The sequence below is a fragment of the Culex pipiens genome, chromosome 2, assembly GCF_016801865.2.
Source record: "Culex pipiens pallens isolate TS chromosome 2, TS_CPP_V2, whole genome shotgun sequence".
In the NCBI taxonomy this organism is placed as follows: Eukaryota; Metazoa; Arthropoda; class Insecta; order Diptera; family Culicidae; genus Culex; species Culex pipiens.
This window is the reverse complement of record NC_068938.1, coordinates 12,597,217-12,614,674: the sequence shown is the minus strand read 5'-3', so window position 1 is coordinate 12,614,674 and position 17,458 is coordinate 12,597,217. Positions and strand designations below refer to the sequence as shown.

The window sequence follows — 17,458 nt, the reverse complement described above, 5'->3', positions numbered from 1 at the left end:
AAAAGATTCAAGTTGTTGATGCTGCGCACATGTAGATTGAATCCCTCCCATCTTAAAAGAAGACCTGGTTCACCAGCCAAAGAGTGATTGTTTACTCCAGTGTTGATTAATTTCAAACTTGACTAACTTAGCGAGCACATGCATGTGAAGGGGTGAGATTCTTTAAAACAGGAGGAACGATGCAAGTTTTCTCCGATGGTGGCGTGGTGGTCCCTTGTTGAGCGGGGGAAACTTTCTTAATTGAAAAAGTGATGTTTCAAAGAAAAACCTCCTTGAAAGGAAGGAGCTTGTTCGATGGCAAACATAATCTTGTTAGTTTTATGTTTGGATTTTTTTCGGTTTTAAAGAACAAACTCATTAAATGTGCTGCTTTTGTCCAACAATGTTGAATCAACAACATAGAAAGTTTTAAAATGACAGATAGACATTTCAAATGTTAAACACAACAATTTTGACCTACTTTGAATAATTTAGCACGATGTCATGTAATATTGCTCTGACATGACAGGATTTCCTGAAATTCCCCCTAAAAGTATTTTTAACTCCAACAACATTTCAACTAACGCTCACTGACGTTGAAAGCGCCCCCAAAAACTGGCACCCGACAGTTCCGAGAGTTGTTTGTTTGGGCATCAGCGCTATCGTATCTCTGTCCAGGTGGTTCCCATGGTGTGACCCCGATTCTAATAGGATCAGCCCCGGTCGGCATCCATCATGTGAGAAAGAGTCGGGATGTCAGTGCTGCTGCTGATGGTGGTGACCATTCACCTTTTCCGACTGTTGCAGCAGCTGCACGGTCCAGCCCAACCAGTCAACCCTTTGCCACACACGCTAATGCTGATGTGCTGCTGTGAGAGCATTTCCGGTTCCAAAACCATCACTAATGGAACGGTGCTCTATGGGCAGTGCCACCGAGGGAAGAGAACTCTCGGCCAGCGTTTGCAACATTCATACAGAAGAATAATACATTAAACAAAGTGGTTACATAAGCTCTCCATGCTGATTTGTAGGGCAGTGGGGTAAAATGGAGTGCTGGTTTGGGAGGATCAACCCTCTAAAGGGGGGGGGGTGGCATTCCGGGAGAATCGATAGGGGAGTTGCCATGTCTCCACTGGCTGTTTGCGTCCGGACCGTCGCTGGGATGCACTGTGGGAAAACCACAACATTGTTGTTCTGGTTAATGTAAACAATCTTGGTATTGGTACACATCGTGAATCGAAAGATTTTTTTTACTATGCAAAACCATATTTGTTACATTCTAATAAGACCGATTCTTCGGACTTTTAAAAGGCACACTACAAAAATCGCTACAGTTTTGCCAGTTTGATTTTTAAAAACTTTTGCTCTTCTACACATTATCACAAATTAAAAAACGAATCTTTTGCTCCTTGAACTGAAAGAATTGGTTGAAATTTGGGTTTTTGCCAGCCATTTCTTTTCGTGACGGGACAACGAAAGGAGCAGATTTATGAAAAAACTCCTCTCCCGTTCAATGGCTTGCAGACCATATTTGGTCAATATTCTTGGCTTTTAAGGTAAGAAAACGCATTTAAAGCACATTGCAAATATTGCATCATAATAAAAATGATTTTTTTCATATTAAAAATCACATTGAAAATTGAAAAATTTGACATTTTGGTGTAGCTTCGCTAAGAATCGGTCATAACAATAACATCAAGGCGAAACTTTCAAAATTATTGAACATGTTCAGAGCTTTACAAGCTGCAATTTTGAGGGCTTTTTCTTTCTCTAAATCAATTAAATATGATATGTGTGTAAGGCTATTGTAAATATTTTTCAAAGTTTATTGAGCTCCTTCAAACGCTACCGAAAAAATCAAGGAACATAAAAATATTTTTTTCAAAACAAATTTATGGGAATAACAACACAGCAATAAATAATGTAAATTTGGAAGCTGTAATTTTGGAAGGTTGAATATTACCTCTTTTATGATGTAATTTTACCTCAATTTAGACTGAAAAAGTAACATTACACCAGTAAAGTGGTAAAATTACACATTTCCAGAGGTAAAATTACACCTTTTTTCTGACATAAAAGATGTACCCCTTCCCAGATGTAATATTACCATGATTTTTTTTTCTGTGAAATTCGATTATTTGAAAATATTCAGAAATGCATTTTCCTGCGTTTGTAATCATATTTATCATAATTGGACTCGATGAAAACAACTTAAATTTCGCTAAAATTTTGAAATTTTGGAAACTAATGATTGCAAAACAACTGGACTGGTGTAAAATGCATTTTAAAACACTTTTTTCAATCAACTGTTGAAACCACGGCTTGTAATTTGAATTTTAATTTATTTTTTTTATTTTTTATCTTAAAAATTTATGTTTTTCTTCGACATTTTCTTATCTTGAAAAAATAAATAAATTGTTCTTAAAACTAAGAGAATTTTTTAAGAAACTTCGTGGACTTTATTGTTTGATTTCGCTTAAATTCATCAATCATGGTAAAGGAAGGCACTTTTTTGAAAAACGAAACATAGCTTAATGATTAATAACATTCTTTCCCATTTAAAGTAAAAAATGCAGTATTTTTCTTTGTAAAAACTATTATTTTTTCAAATATTTTTATAGCTTTTTTAATGGTTTTATTTTATTGGCTTTAATAGCCAAAAAAATGTTCATGAAGTTACCAATTTAAATCATAAGTTAACTAATTGCAGGTGAGCAATGCTTCATCTGCCTCAAATTTGTTTGGGACCTGACAAACAAGCCATTTTGTGCCATTGCAATGGTTTACAATGTTGCCAGCCGCCCATACAAAAAATGGTACTTACATATTCTAAAAATTATATAGCGATGTTAAGTAAAAAACATTTTTCCGTTTTATTTTTCAAAAGTGCCCTCAGTGTGAGCATTTTAGAAAATATTTTTCAAAAACTTCAGAAAATTTCAAAAAATATTGTCGAAAAGAAATTTAAGATAGGATCTCTGGTTGCTGAAATACAAAGAAAAAAGAAAAAATCAAGCAGAAAAATTAAGGTTTTCAAAGTCTCACCCAAACAGCCTTCATGTTCTTATGCCAATAAATATCTCAGCAACAAAAGGTTCAATTTTCAATGCTTCAAAAGACATATTTGTGAATTCTCTTGCACTTTTTGATTTTGGAGTCAAGATCAAGACCAGCTTTTCAAAATAGCATAATATTAAATGTTTGGCTCTTTTAAATGACAGTCTTGAATTACAAAATTTCAAACACTTCAAGTGATCATATCTCAAAAACGGTGCACTTTATCAAAAATTTTGCAAGATACTTTTCGATTGCAAATTTGAAGTCAATTTTTTAATCTATCTTATCAGAGGCTAAATTCTCTATGGCTCAGAAGTTACTGTTTTTTTTCCTCCAAAAATGATCTATAGCATCTAAAACATAAATTAAAAAAATACGGATTTTGGGAAAATATATTTTTTGTATTTAAAATATTTTAATAAAAGAAATCGGCTAAAACCCGTTTACCTATTATTCTCACAACTTTGCGGAAGACACCATATCGATCAGAATATTCCTTCTAAAGATACAGATTTTCGAATAGAGAGCGAACGGACAGCGGCCAAAATTGTATGGGTGAACCAATGACACAAAATGGCTTCTGTGGTCACAGGAAAGGCTCCTAAAAAGTTTGAGTCAAAAAAATATATATATCAAAAGCGAATTTGGAGAGAATTGCTCTATCTGTGTCCTAAACGAGAAATTATGCACTCAAAAACGTTTGTTTTTGTGCAAAAAATGTGAATAGAAATATTACAATTAAATTTGTTGATATTTAAATGAATCGTACTTTTTGGTATGCTTCAATGAAGCATTCCCACTTTACAAATTCCCCAGATTCATGGAGAGTCAGCCACGACCGACCATGGGCGAGGGCGTTTTGTAGACCCCCACCGTATAGAAAAGTTAGCGCAACGTTACCGTTGTGTGGTTCTGCGCTGCTTCGCACTGCCGGTGGCCAGATAGGAAGATTTATTTCATTCGATGAATTATCGTTTCATGTGGAGATTCTGCTCCGCCCGTACGATTTCTGGGGAATGCTACTGGGTCGGGTTTCGCAGTGCAGCTGAGTATGAAACGAAACCTTTGCATCACCCCGCCAGGACCTCTAGGTCGTCGTCGCAGGCACAGAAAAGCTCATAATCCATCAGTTACACCAACTAGGATGGATTTGGAGGGAGGACGGTCCATTGAAGTAAGACCCAATTTCGATCATGGTAATGCAGTTTTTGGATAGCAGTGAGCGATCTGGGTAGATATTGAAAGCAAGCTGTTTCAAAGGTTTTTTGTTGGAAACTTACAAGTTCTTTGAAGAGTACAATCTCTACTCTACTTCCATACCTTTTAACTTATGTTGCTTTCATCAGAATTTAAGACAAATGAGTAAACTTTTGAAAATACGTGAGATTAATTAAATCGTATATCATTTTCCCTGTTTGACAAAACTGAAAAGTCTTCAAAACTAATCCACCCAACTGTCAAGAATGTCAACCATAAGCCAACTTAAACTAAATGTGACGTCAAATCACGTGTTTAATTCAACTTTCTTCCACGTCAAGTTCAGCCTTCATCAGCTCCAACCAAGGCACGTAATCTTCAAACCCTCACCCCTTGTTCCCCCAAGAGATTGTGGTGACAAACTCCAGCGCGCTGTCGATACTGTGGAAGCTGGGGCAAAATGAGGGATGAACGGGTTGAGGGGAAATGGGATCAGCCCGATTTGGGACAAAACTTTGTCACATTAGCAAAACGGGTTTATTACTGGGGCATGTTTTGTGTCGTCGTCTCGTCTTTCCTTGGCACGGCACACCGATGGAATCTGGGCCAAAACACTGAGGCACGTGGAATGCTGCAAGTTAGTCTGGTTACTTGATGGTTCTGGGGAGGGAAAAACTCTTGGGAGTGGTGAAAAGTTAAGTTTAATGGTATTATTACAAGTTATTAGGTTAATTCAAGTCATGTGTGACGAAATTTTCAGGGTTTTTTCAACAACTTGGTAGTACAGAACTCAACAGTACTGAAGTGATTATTGAGGTGAAAAGTCATTGATTGTGATTGGACACTCAATAATATTTTAACTGAATGAATGTACATGGAAAATAAAATCTGAATAAATATAAATTTAAAAAAAACTGAACTGATTAGGTTCAAGCTAGGACAAACATAGATCCGGTAAAAAAAAATCGACAGACTTTTTCATTAAATTTAAAATAAAGAAACATAGAAATATTGATCTGTATTTCAAAAAATTGTTAGGTAAAGAAATCATTTTTTTCTGTGAAATCAATTTTGGTCCAGGAAATCCTGCAGACTTGCTTCAGTACTACTCTGTGTACCGGAAGTTTTCCGCCCTAACTTTTTGCCCTCTTCCTGTGGGACGAAAAGCTATGACATCAGAACTCAGCAGTACTTATAGTACAATAATCACATTAATGGCCCTTCTCCTTTATGCTCCTCTTTATTATCACCACTAATCCCTGAATGATTGCAATCAAGTTTCCTAAAATGAAAGAAAGCAAAAAAAAAATGATTGATTTTCGCCATCCCCTCCTTCCGGCAAGTGTCCTGCCCGTCAACCGGAATTAGGGTCACGTTCATCACAGCACACAGGACCAACTTTTCACGGCTAAGTGAATTTCCCTCCAGAGCTTAGAGGCACTACAAACTGCTCTTCTTATATGAGCTGCACCCGGGCGGTCGTGGCCAAAGTTTTCCCTCTTTTCTTACGAGTGTGTAGTTGAAGTTTGAGCCAATCTAAGCTCCTTCCCCTGGACGAAACTCGCATCGCTTTGTTGTAACAAAGTCCTTCACTCTGTGTGAAGTGTACACTCTCAAAGTGGCCATGAAGGCGCGCGCACTTGGTGAAAAGTTTCGCGCTCGTCGTCCACAAGAGCTGTGCTGTCAAATTGTGCTTCGTCCCAAAGTTTTGCCCCCGAAATTCATGAATGATTGATTAGCCGGTGTGGTGCTTCAAGTGACTTGCTTCGCACGGTTGTTTGCGTTGGACATGTAAATCAAGTAGCATGCTAAAAAGCTTAAAGTCCTTCGCGCCAAGATTCGTTTAAATTTAAAGACTCAAAGTATGTCAAGTCGTAAGCACCACTTCATCACAAGGATCATACTTTTCAATTACAAAAACTGCTTCTCTTCATCAACCACCTCGTCGTCGTCGTCCCGACACAAGTTGCGATGAGCGATGAGTGCACCATTATCGTCATTATCTTATCGACGTCGACCGTCACCATCGTCGGCATATCGTCATCCTCTATGGAGGATTCTCCCCATCGAAAGATAATAATCAATCTCTCTCAGGAGGACGGATGCACGGAACAGTGAGGGGGGAATATGTTAACCACGTGTCGATGTTTTCATCTGTTAATTAAATACCGTTTTGCAGGTCACAGCATCGGACGCCGACGTCGAGCGGCCGAACAATATCATCTACTTCCTAACCGGGCCCGGCATCGACATCGAGAACCCGTCGGAGAGCAACTTCGACATCAACAAGGCCACCGGGGAGATATTTGTTTTAAAGGTAGGTAGGCGGCTGATAGACCAGGGCGTTTAATTAAACTTTGTGTGTAACTCCGACAGCCACTCAATCGCGACCCGCCCCATGGGAGAGCATCGTGGAAGTTCACGGTGTTTGCCCAGGACGAGGGCGGGGAGGGCCTGGTTGGCTTCACCGAGGTGCAGATCAACCTCAAGGACGTAAACGACAATGCGCCAGCGTTCCCGCAGGGAATCTACTACGGCAACGTGACCGAAAACGGCACCATCGGGATATACGTCATGACAATAAAGGCCGAAGACTATGACGACGTCAACGAGGGCCTCAACGCCAAGATCGTGTACTCGATCGAGAAGAACGCCATCGAAGAGGACACCGGACTGCCCATCTTCGACATCAACCCCGATACCGGGGTCATCACGACGGCCGTGTGCTGTCTGGACCGGGAAAAGACCCCGGACTACTCGCTGCAGATCGTGGCCACCGACGGGGGTGGCCTCAAAGGAACGGGCACGGCCTCGATCAAGGTCAAAGACCTCAACGACATGCCGCCACACTTCACCAAAGACGAATGGTTCGTCGAGGTGGAAGAAACCGATGGAAACATTCTCCCAGAAGCTCCCATCCTAACCGTTACCGTCAACGACGACGACGAGATCAACAACTTCCAGTACAAGATCATCGAGAGCAGCGGCTACGGGGCGGACAAGTTCGCCATGATCAAAAACAACGACGGCACCGGCAGTCTCAAAGTCGTCCAACCGCTGGACTTTGAAGACCCCATGCAAATCAACGGGTTCCGCTTCCGGATACAGGTCCTAGACAACGAAGGAATCAACGAAACCGACAAGTACCACGTCGATCACTCGTGGGTGATCGTCAAGCTGAAAGACATCAACGACAACACTCCGCGCTTCCGACGGCCACACTTGGAAGCTAGCGCCGCAGAAGACGACAAAATCGGCAAGGTCCTAGTCAGCTTCCGAGCGATCGACATCGACAAAGCGGGCAAAAGCAAGATCACCTACATGATCAACCGGGCAACCGACCGAAAGCGTCAGTTCTCAATCAGCGACGAAGGTACGGTGACGATCCAGCGAGAACTAGATCGAGAATCCATCTCCAAGTACAACCTGGAGATCTTAGCCATAGACGACGGAGTTCCACCACGAACCGCCACCGCCACCCTCACCGTCGAAGTCAAAGACGTCAACGACAACGCACCGGTCTTCGCCGAAGAGTACAAACCGATCCTCCTGGAAAACTCCCCCCCTTCCAAGATCATCGAGATCTCCGCCACCGATCAAGACGACCGCAAGATGGGCAACGGTCCACCGTTTCAGTTCCGGATGGATCCGGAAGCAGACGACCTGATCCGCACCTCGTTCAAAGTCGAACAAAGCAACAAAGGCGATGGAATGGCCATCGTTTCCTCGCTCGGCTCGTTCGATCGCGAGTACCGCAAACAGTACGAGATCCCGATCGTGATCAAAGATTCCGGCAACCCCCCGCAAACCGGTACCAGCACCCTAACCGTGACGATCGGAGACGTCAACGACAACATCATGCAGCCCGGCTCGAAGGAGGTGATCGTGTACAACTACCAGGGACAGGCGCCGGACACCGCGATCGGACGAGTGTTCGTGAACGACCTGGACGACTGGGACACCTCGGATAAGCTGTTCTACTGGGACGAGGTCGAGAATCCCCGCTTCAAGCTGGACGACTCGTCCGGTATGGTGACGATGCGACGGGGAGCTCGCGAGGGGCGCTACAAGTTGCGGTTCAAGATCTACGATCGGAAGCACGCGCAGGAATCGTACGCCAACATGTCCGTCACGGTGAAGCACATCTCGTACGAGGCGATCGTCAACTCGGGGTCGATCCGGTTAGTTGGGATGACCGATGAGGACTTTATCAGGATCTGGAACTACCGCACGCAGAACATTTTCAAGAGCAAGCTGGAGCGGTTTCGCGATAAGCTGGCAGAGTTGCTGAACATTGACAAGAAGAACGTGGACGTGTTTAGTGTTCAGATGAAGCAGAAAAGCCCACCGATTACGGACGTTAGGTTCTCCGCGAGGAATGCGTTCTTCTTCAAGGCCGTCCAGTTGAATGGGGTTGTGCTGCTGCACAAGGACGAAATTGAGCAAACGGTCGGGATCAACATTACGATGGTGAACATTGACGAATGTTTGGCGGAGAATGCGGATTGTAACGGATCTTGCACGAGTATTATGGAGGTGCAGACGAATCCTAGCTTGGTGAACGCTAACAAGACGGCGTTGGTTGGAGTTCAGATCAAGTCGACGGCCGAGTGTATGTGCAGTGCTCGGGAGTACAAGCAGCAACAGACGTGCAAGTCTCATCCATGTCTGAACGGTGGACGGTGCTCGGATAGTAAGTCTGGGGCGCGTTGCTCGTGCCCACCTGGATACAGTGGACCACGCTGTCAGCAGACGGTTCGTAGCTTCCGAGGTAACGGCTGGGCGTGGTACCCGGCGCTGGACATGTGCGACAAGTCCCACATTAGCGTGGACATTATTACAACGAAAGCCGACGGGTTGATCTTCTACAACGGTCCGATCGTACCGCCAAATGACAGTGATGAGCAGCAGCAGTCGGACTTTATTGCGCTGGAGCTGGAGCAGGGTTATCCGAGGTTCCTGATTGACTACGGCTCGGGTACGCTGGAGTTGAGGATCCAAACGAAGAATCCTCTGAACGACGGAGATTGGCACAGGATTGACATCTTCTGGGACGCCGAACGCGTCAAAATGGTTGTGGACCACTGCAAGACAGCAGTCATATCGGAAGCGGATGATGGAAACTTGGTGGAGTTTGTAGATCACACCTGCCAGGCGATTGGTCGCGTTCCGCAGTTCAACGAATTCTTGAATCTCAATACACCCCTTCAGATTGGAGGTGTCTTCCGGGAAAAGTTCGACTACACCTACAACCGCTGGCAGTACATGCCGATGGGAGTGGGCTTCGAGGGTTGCATACGGAATTTCAAGCACAACGGAATCCTGTACGATTTGTCCCACCCGGGTCTGTCCAAGAGTACGATGCCGGGTTGTTTGTACACGCAGGAAGTTTGCGATCTGAATCCCCAGGTGGCCAAATGTATGGAACACGGCAAGTGCGTAGGGAACTACGACGAAGCCAAGTGCGAGTGCAATCCGGGATGGTCCGGAACGTACTGCAGTTTGCCGACAACGCCGACCACCTTCAAGACGCACAGCTACGTCAAGTACGCGCTGAGTTTCGAGCCTGACAAGTTCACCACGCAAATTCAGCTGCGATTCCGAACGCGGGAAACGTTTGGCGAGCTGTTCCGGATCAGCGATCAGCACATGCGTGAGTACGGAATCATCGAGCTGCGGGAAGCCAAGCTGCTGTTCCGGTACAGCTTGAACTCGGGTCAGGTCGAGGAGCACGAGGTATCGCTGACGGCCGTCGAAGTGGACGACGGCCAGTGGCACGTGATCAAGATTCAACGGTACGGTTCGGCGGCCATCTTGGAGCTGGACGGTGGCGAGGGTGCGAATTTCAACCAGAGTTTCTCCTTCGACGGACACCAGTGGCTGTCGGTGGACAAGCAGGAGGGCGTGTACGCCGGTGGCAAGCCGGAGTACACGGGCGTCAAGACGTTTGACGTGCAGGCGGACTACCAGAAGAGCTGCATCGACGATATTAGGTGAGTTTGCACTGGAAATCTTATGTTTCAGAAATTCAACATGGTATTTTCATTCAGATTGGACGGCAAGAGTCTCCCGCTGCCTCCGGCCACCAACGGCACCCAGTGGGGCCAGGCTACGATGGCGAAGAACATCGAGCGGTACTGCTCGTCCAACAATCCGTGCCAGAACGCGTACTGTCCGGAGCCGTTCGAGTGCGTCGACCTCTGGAACAAGTACGAGTGCGCGTAAGTACACCGACGATTCTAAAGTGGAAGAAGTGACACTATTTGGGACTGCTATTTCCAGTTGCGGCGACGGTATGATCATCTCGCCCGAGGGCAAGACCTGCATCGACCGGAACGAGTGTCTGGACTACCCGTGCATGAACGGCGGCACCTGCATCAACCAGGAGCCCCGGTTCAAGTACAAGTGCATCTGTCCGGACTCGTACTGGGGCGAGAGCTGCGAGTTCCTGAAGGAGCGACAAGCGTTGAAATTCAGCACAAGTGCCTTGGCTGCCGTCATAACGTGTCTATTGCTGATCATTAGTAAGTTTGAGTCTCGTTCAACGTTCAACTTCAAAAAATCATTTCAACGGTCTCCGTTTCCACAGTTTTGTTATTCCTGTATTTTTCGTGCTCCCGGCGTCGGTCGGCCAGCTTCAACAAGAAACCGGCCACCAAGGACGACATCCGGGAGAACATCATCAACTACTGCGACGAGGGTGGCGGCGAGAACGACATGACGGCGTTCGACATGAAGACGCTCAAGATTCCGATCGGGCCGCTGCCGGAGCTGGTGCAGCACAAGGCGCCCCCCGTGCGTAAGTATCCAGTGGAATTTTTGTTGATGTTTAATGTTAATGTTTTTTGCAACTCACACAAACAAACACACACACATATTTTACCTGTTAAAAGGATTTATAATATTTTTGTTTGACATACATCCATTTAGGCCGATGCAAATATATTGCGATTCTGTGCATCGAAAATTTTCAATAATTCAAAAGATTTTTATATCAGCCCAAACATGCATTTTAAATTGATTTCAGCTGATTGCACATATTTTTTTGTCTACTATTTTAATAACCCTACTGGTTAGAATGTTTGTATTTTTTAAGTTAATAAATTTAAAAGAATCGAAATAGACAAACCACAAATTATAATCGTAACAATATTTTTTAAATTTACAAAGCCTGATTTAATTTTCTAAAAACATACGACGCAAAACATGGAATATATTTTTTTTTATCAACACTTACATTTTTCATTATTTGAAATATGGATTTCAAATGTCACAAAATTATAGTTTTAGCAGTAAAATTTAGAAAATTTTCACCATACTATTTTGTTTTAGAAATCAAAATTTACATATTTTTCCACGCAAAAAAAAAATGTTTAGAAATACTGAAATTATTAAAATGTTAACATTTTTATAATAATTTGTTTGCACAATACACAGTACCGTCAACATTGGTGGATCTGGAATACAAGAATAGTAGTTTTCAAAGCACTTAAAAGCACCAAATCTGGAAAGAAATGTGCAGAATTTGTTGCACGGACCTGCTTCTCTAACCGAAATAGTACGAAACGTTTGAAATTCGCCCTAAATGACGGTACTATAATTTTATGAATTAGTAATTGAAAGTCCACAACATTAAGGTTTTTGGTATAGAATACCTGAATTCAGATAAATACTATATTTAAAAAATAGACTTTAAAATTAAACAATACCAGGTAGTAATTCTTTACAATATCGCAAAATTTTTCGCAATTTTTAAATTTTAAATTTTTTGATTTCGATCCCCTATGTAAAAAAAAATGCATCATTAGTTTTCCATACAATTATGGGGACTTGTCATACAAAATGGTCTGGGGTGAATTGGATCAAAGAGATTTATTATGGATTTAGCTATTTCTGAAGTTTTTCCCAATGAAACTAAATTCTGTAAAAAGGGTTGTATATAGAGAATTTTCTTAGCTTTTCAAAAATATTTTTTTTTTCAAAAGTGGGCAAACATGGGCACTTGTTTTAAAAAATGAATAACTGCGTCTTTTTTCAAAAAACTTACCTAAAAATTGTTATAACTTGAAATTTCACAAAAGTACTTTTTGATTCCAAATTCGATTTTACATCGAAAAATTAAGTTGACAAATTTTTGCGATCAAGATTTCGATTTTTTTTTTTTTAAATCAGTATTGATTCAAAAATTCATAACGCGGTCAAAGATTTTTTGCTTGTTCTGGAAATTTCTGAAAAGTTGGCATTTGATGTCCCCTAAAAAATATCAAAAAATTAAAAAAAAATTAAAATGTTGTTTTTTTGTAAATCAAGTTTTAGTGACAAAAGAAGAAATAAAAAATCACCCAAAATTTTCTTACCGTGTATGTTTTTGGTACAGTGTAGTCCTTATCCATACCTCCTACAACTTTGCCCAAGACACCAAATCGATCAAAAAATTCCTTCAAAAGTTACAGATTTTTTAATTTTCATATATCGTTTTGTATGGACAATTGCCAAATTTTATGGGCAAACTAATGATGCAAAATTGCTCCCTTGGGAATACCGAAGGCACACAAAAAGTTTCATCCGGATTAAAAAATTCAAAAATTAAAATAAAAAAAACCGATTTCCTAGAGATTTGCTCAAATCTATTTAACTCTGTATCTTAGCAAAAAAATACAAAAAAATCTCAGCCGTTCCAAAGCTTTTTTTCTGGGATGCTTTTATTTCAAGAAGTATTTTTTTATATGCAAAAAAAAAGAAAAGAAATCTAAAATAGATAACCAAAATAGCTATTACTTAAAAACAGTACATTTGAACAAAAAAAAATACAATACTTTTCGACTGCAAATTCATTTTAGCTTGCAACAAATTTTGAAAAATTATTGGCTTGATTTTCGATATTTTCCAATAAACACCATTTTTCTAAAATTCCATACAACAAGATTTGTGCCATCACGTACTATGACTTAAAAGATGAGTGTATAAGTTCCCTTAAGCATTTAAAAAATCTAAAATTATTAAAACGTAATTGGGAATTCAACTTTTCTTTATAAAATGTTTAATAAAAAATTGATTTTTCCGCGCATCATTTTTTTCAGAAAAAAAATAAATATTTTTTGCAGGAGTGCCTGAAAATGCCTTTACAACATAAAAAAAAATAATTTTGAAATTTTGTTGGTCAATACTTATGTTTTTTTCCAAAAATCACAATTAAAACTTAAATCATATCAAAAAACTGTCATGCTTACAAAAAAAATAGTGCGCACAGATAAATGCAATAAATTTTTGATTTTTTTTTATTTTAAGTTATTGATCAGTTTTAAAAATGTTTCAACCCCAATTTTAAAGAAACAAAAATTAAATTATGTTAACAGGAAACGAATAACATTGTGTCCCAAAAATATCTATTTGAATTATTTGAGAATTTTGTGTTTGTTGTGAAATTGTTAAATAAGTTTTAAGGATCCAAATCAAATGTGCTACTATATGGAAACAAATTTGGCACATTTTGTTTGGCCGTGATTGCCGCGTAAGGATGGAACAAAAAATGTCGTTCTTCAAAAATTTTTTGCAAAAACCAAATTAGCTGAGTGTCATATATCCAGATCGGCAGAATCAAGTTAAAGTCGGTTGATAAGTTAGACTTTTAATGAAAAATTAAAAAAAAATTCAAAATAACTCTTTGAATATTTAGCGACCTTTTGCAACGCAGTTACCTTAAGTTGTTTCAGTCATTCTGGAGATTTGTTTTTTTTTAGAAAATGTTTTTTCAAGAAAAGAGCTATTCTAACTCGGCTAGGATCACACTAATCTCTAAACAAAATAAATATTTTAGGAATAATTTAAGCAAACTTTGAGCACTTTTGCTTTGGGTCCTGCTGGTTTGACCTGGAATCGCTATAATATTATGTATAGTTGAATATTTAATGGATCGAAACAAATATTGGTTTTTACAGATGATTAAAAGAGGTTGAAACAAATAATGTAAGCACATATGACACACCGCTTCTTTCTAGATGTGCCTAAGTTTGCCTTTTTTTCGCTGCCTCGTTTTGTGCTGGTTAAACAGAATAAAAATCAAAAAACCCTCAACCTTCAACTCGATCTATTTCGCTTCCGTCTTTTGCGTCGCTTGTTGTTAAAAAAAGCGGATTTCTTCACCCAGGTCCCGATATTGCCGTCGTGTCCGACCAGGTCGTCACCAAGGTCGACGTGTTCCTGGGCGATCGCAAGCGACGGGCGGACGTCGATCCCGCCACCGGGCCCTTCGATGACCTCCGGAACTACGCTTACGAGGGCTGCGGAAGTACGGCCGGCTCGTTAAGTTCCTTGCAGTCAGGTAAATCTAGAAAATCTTCCACCATCATCAACCCCCAGCCCAGCCAACCCAACCCCAAAGCCAAAACCAAAACCATCACCTTCCTCCAACCACCCGAGTCGATCACGACTGTTGCGTAATTTTCCTCACCAAAAACAGCAAAAAAAAAACTTTGATTGAAACATCTCTCCTTCACCACCCCTTCTCACCAGGTACCGATGATGAGCCCCATGAGTATAGCTTTTTGGCGTCATGGGGGCCGCGTTTTGATAAGTTAGTTAAAATTTACGAACCGAAAACACAAATCGAGGACGATGACGTTAGTTAAAAGTAACTCGCGTCACACTGGTTGGTGTGTCTTGGTGTAATTGTAGGTTAAAAGCGATTTCGTTGGTTTTTGATAACTTTGTTTTGTATGAAAGAAGTAAACGTTGTTTTAGTCCGAAACCGTGTAGATATCAGATATAAATTATAAATATACCTAAACGAATGAAACATTATTAATGTAGGATGAATTTGAGAAACTTTAGATATTGACGAACGAACGAACCAGTGAAATGAAGAGAAGGCTAACCAAAATGGATATAGTAGTTAAGGAATAGTTAAGTAGATTATAAGACAGAGAGTGAAAAGAAAACAGCAGAACACAGTCCTAATAGTAAAAAGTAATCCTTTGGTGCTCTCAAATTAACCTAAATGGAAGAAAACTAGCTGTGTGCTCCAATGAAGTGGATTGACTGGATCTCGATTAAAATAATGCTTGTTGAATGTGCTAAATTTAAATTATTTTTTTGAATTTAAATTACCAAATTTACCAACAAAGGAAAAAATCAACAATTTTACATCCCAAGCGGTTATTCGTAATCATTGTAAAACACACATTGCATGTTGCACAATCGTGCAATTTGTGGTTGTTTGCTGCCATCGCCAGAATTGTGCTCTCTTTTTTTCGAGCTTATATCAATATGACACCATCTGCGATTTCCATTCGTTCGATGGCGCCTGGCACCCGCCGCAATGATCAATTAAAATGTGTGCAGCGAAAATTGTTTTTACAATGCTCGCGTGCTGATTTCCCACAAGAGTACTCGAAACATGACATCGCAGGAGAAAAAATCGAGTGGAAAATACATCTGATTGCATGACATTTGCCCGGCATGAAATTTCACATTTTGAAGTGAGTGGTTCAACCATTTTTTTGGGCAGGATTATACTTCACGGAAGATTTATCAATTTTAAGCCAAAATTCCGAGCACTTACCCTACATTTATATTTGCCAAGCGCAATCAGCGGTACCCGTTGGGATTGTATTTATTTGGTGAATCAAAAACTATTCAATGGAAAACTATAAACATTCATTCGGTTTATCTTTTGTTCGCTGTCTCCCCCGGTTCCCATTTTTGAGCAGATATCAAAACACACGAAAAACAAACGAGCGAGCGAAAAATCAACTAAACGAGCACAGAAATCGAACTGCAAAAAATCGAGTGAAAAACAATAACAAAAAATCTGGCAAAAGTTCTGACATCCACACAGTCACACTCCGACATTCACGAGCAACGTGAATCAATATAAATACAGATATTTTAAAAATCAATTTGTAAATATTAAATGTAAGTTTAGCTATGTACCAGCATGCTCGAAGAGCATGTCCTCGAAGAGGACCCGAGCTCGAACTCAAACTCACGGAAGAAAAAGAAACCTTTTCCTCCTCCACAACTCGGTGCACAGCGGGAAAAATCCAATCACAGAACGACGAGTGACACGAACCCAGTTTGACAAACATACAAAAATCATATTGCAAAAAAAAGAAAAACGAGGAGGAAATCATTCGTCTCGTGAAGTGGGTGGGGAAAAAATCTAATAATCTAGTTTTTGGGAGCAGGGACAGGCGGGCGTGGAAAGCACTAGCAGGGAAATTGGAAACATGCGGAGTTCGGAGCTCGCGAACCGGAAAAGCTGATGCCAATTTGGGTGGAGTGATGAGAGAGAGAGAGTGAGTGTGAAAGAGGGATGGAGTTGTGGGAGGGGATGTTTTTTTTCTACAAATTTATTTAAAAACTGATGAAGCATATCTGAGTGGAATGGCGAAAAACATGTCTAGATTTTGAGGATAGGGTGGCTCAACAATTTACAGAGAAAAAGAGTTTCATCACTTTTTAAAACCAATATTGTGCGATTCAGGATTTTTTAAATTCAGGGTGGCGACCAAATGGCGGTGATGAACTATTGAGAAATTGCATTTGATAATTAAATATGCAGTAGCCTATCCCACTTTGAGGACATGTCGAGGAATTCTAGGTGCTCACTTCTTAAAAAATAGATTATGATGTTTGGAACAATGTTTTCTTTGACAAGAAAAAAAAATACTTTGTCGCACCCCCTTTTCGATTTACTGAAAAAAGTCACTATTTTGTACAAATTTTCTAAAATCGCCTGGATTCAATACACTATCTATTTCACTTAGGTTTGTGTTGAAATAATTGGAAATTTCACCAAGATCATTTTTCCCTCTGAGAAAATCCAGTTTTGACACTCTAGAGCCGAGATATTAAAGTTTTAATGAGAAAAAAGTGCCAATTTTCAAAAAAAAAAGGTATGTTATCTTATAGTGATATTGGGTCGCTGAATTCGAATCTGGAATCTAATTTCATGTAAACAGTCATAATTTGGAGCTACGCCCTTTTGGAATGTTATTTGTGGGTATTAAGTGCAATTTAAATTGCTGGCAAATTCAGTCATGTCTCGGTTTGGAACCAATTGATTTATATTTTATTTTGCATTCAAATTTGACTAAAATTTGTTCACAGCACTCGAATTTGATGTGATAAATAAAGAAATAAAAAAATCCTGATTTTTGATGTTCATGATTTTATTATTCGAAGTACTAACGTCATGATTCGAAATCCGTCTGGCAAAAAATCA

The 17,458-nt window shown here is 40.5% G+C and overlaps 1 protein-coding gene across 1 annotated transcript in view; it reads left to right on the top strand.

Moving 5' to 3' along the window:
- LOC120425239 (neural-cadherin-like) overlaps nt 1–16,965 on the top strand; it is a 187,339-nt gene extending 170,374 nt beyond the window's left edge. Inside the window, exons 5-11 of the mRNA XM_039589673.2 lie at nt 6,413–6,550; nt 6,610–10,226; nt 10,284–10,454; nt 10,516–10,757; nt 10,823–11,032; nt 14,381–14,554; nt 14,746–16,965. Of these exons, the coding sequence (XP_039445607.2) occupies nt 6,413–6,550; nt 6,610–10,226; nt 10,284–10,454; nt 10,516–10,757; nt 10,823–11,032; nt 14,381–14,554; nt 14,746–14,861 (4,668 nt within the window). The 3' untranslated portion in view covers nt 14,862–16,965. The remainder of the gene's footprint in view (nt 1–6,412; nt 6,551–6,609; nt 10,227–10,283; nt 10,455–10,515; nt 10,758–10,822; nt 11,033–14,380; nt 14,555–14,745) is intronic.
- Nucleotides 16,966–17,458: the final 493 nt, after the last annotated feature.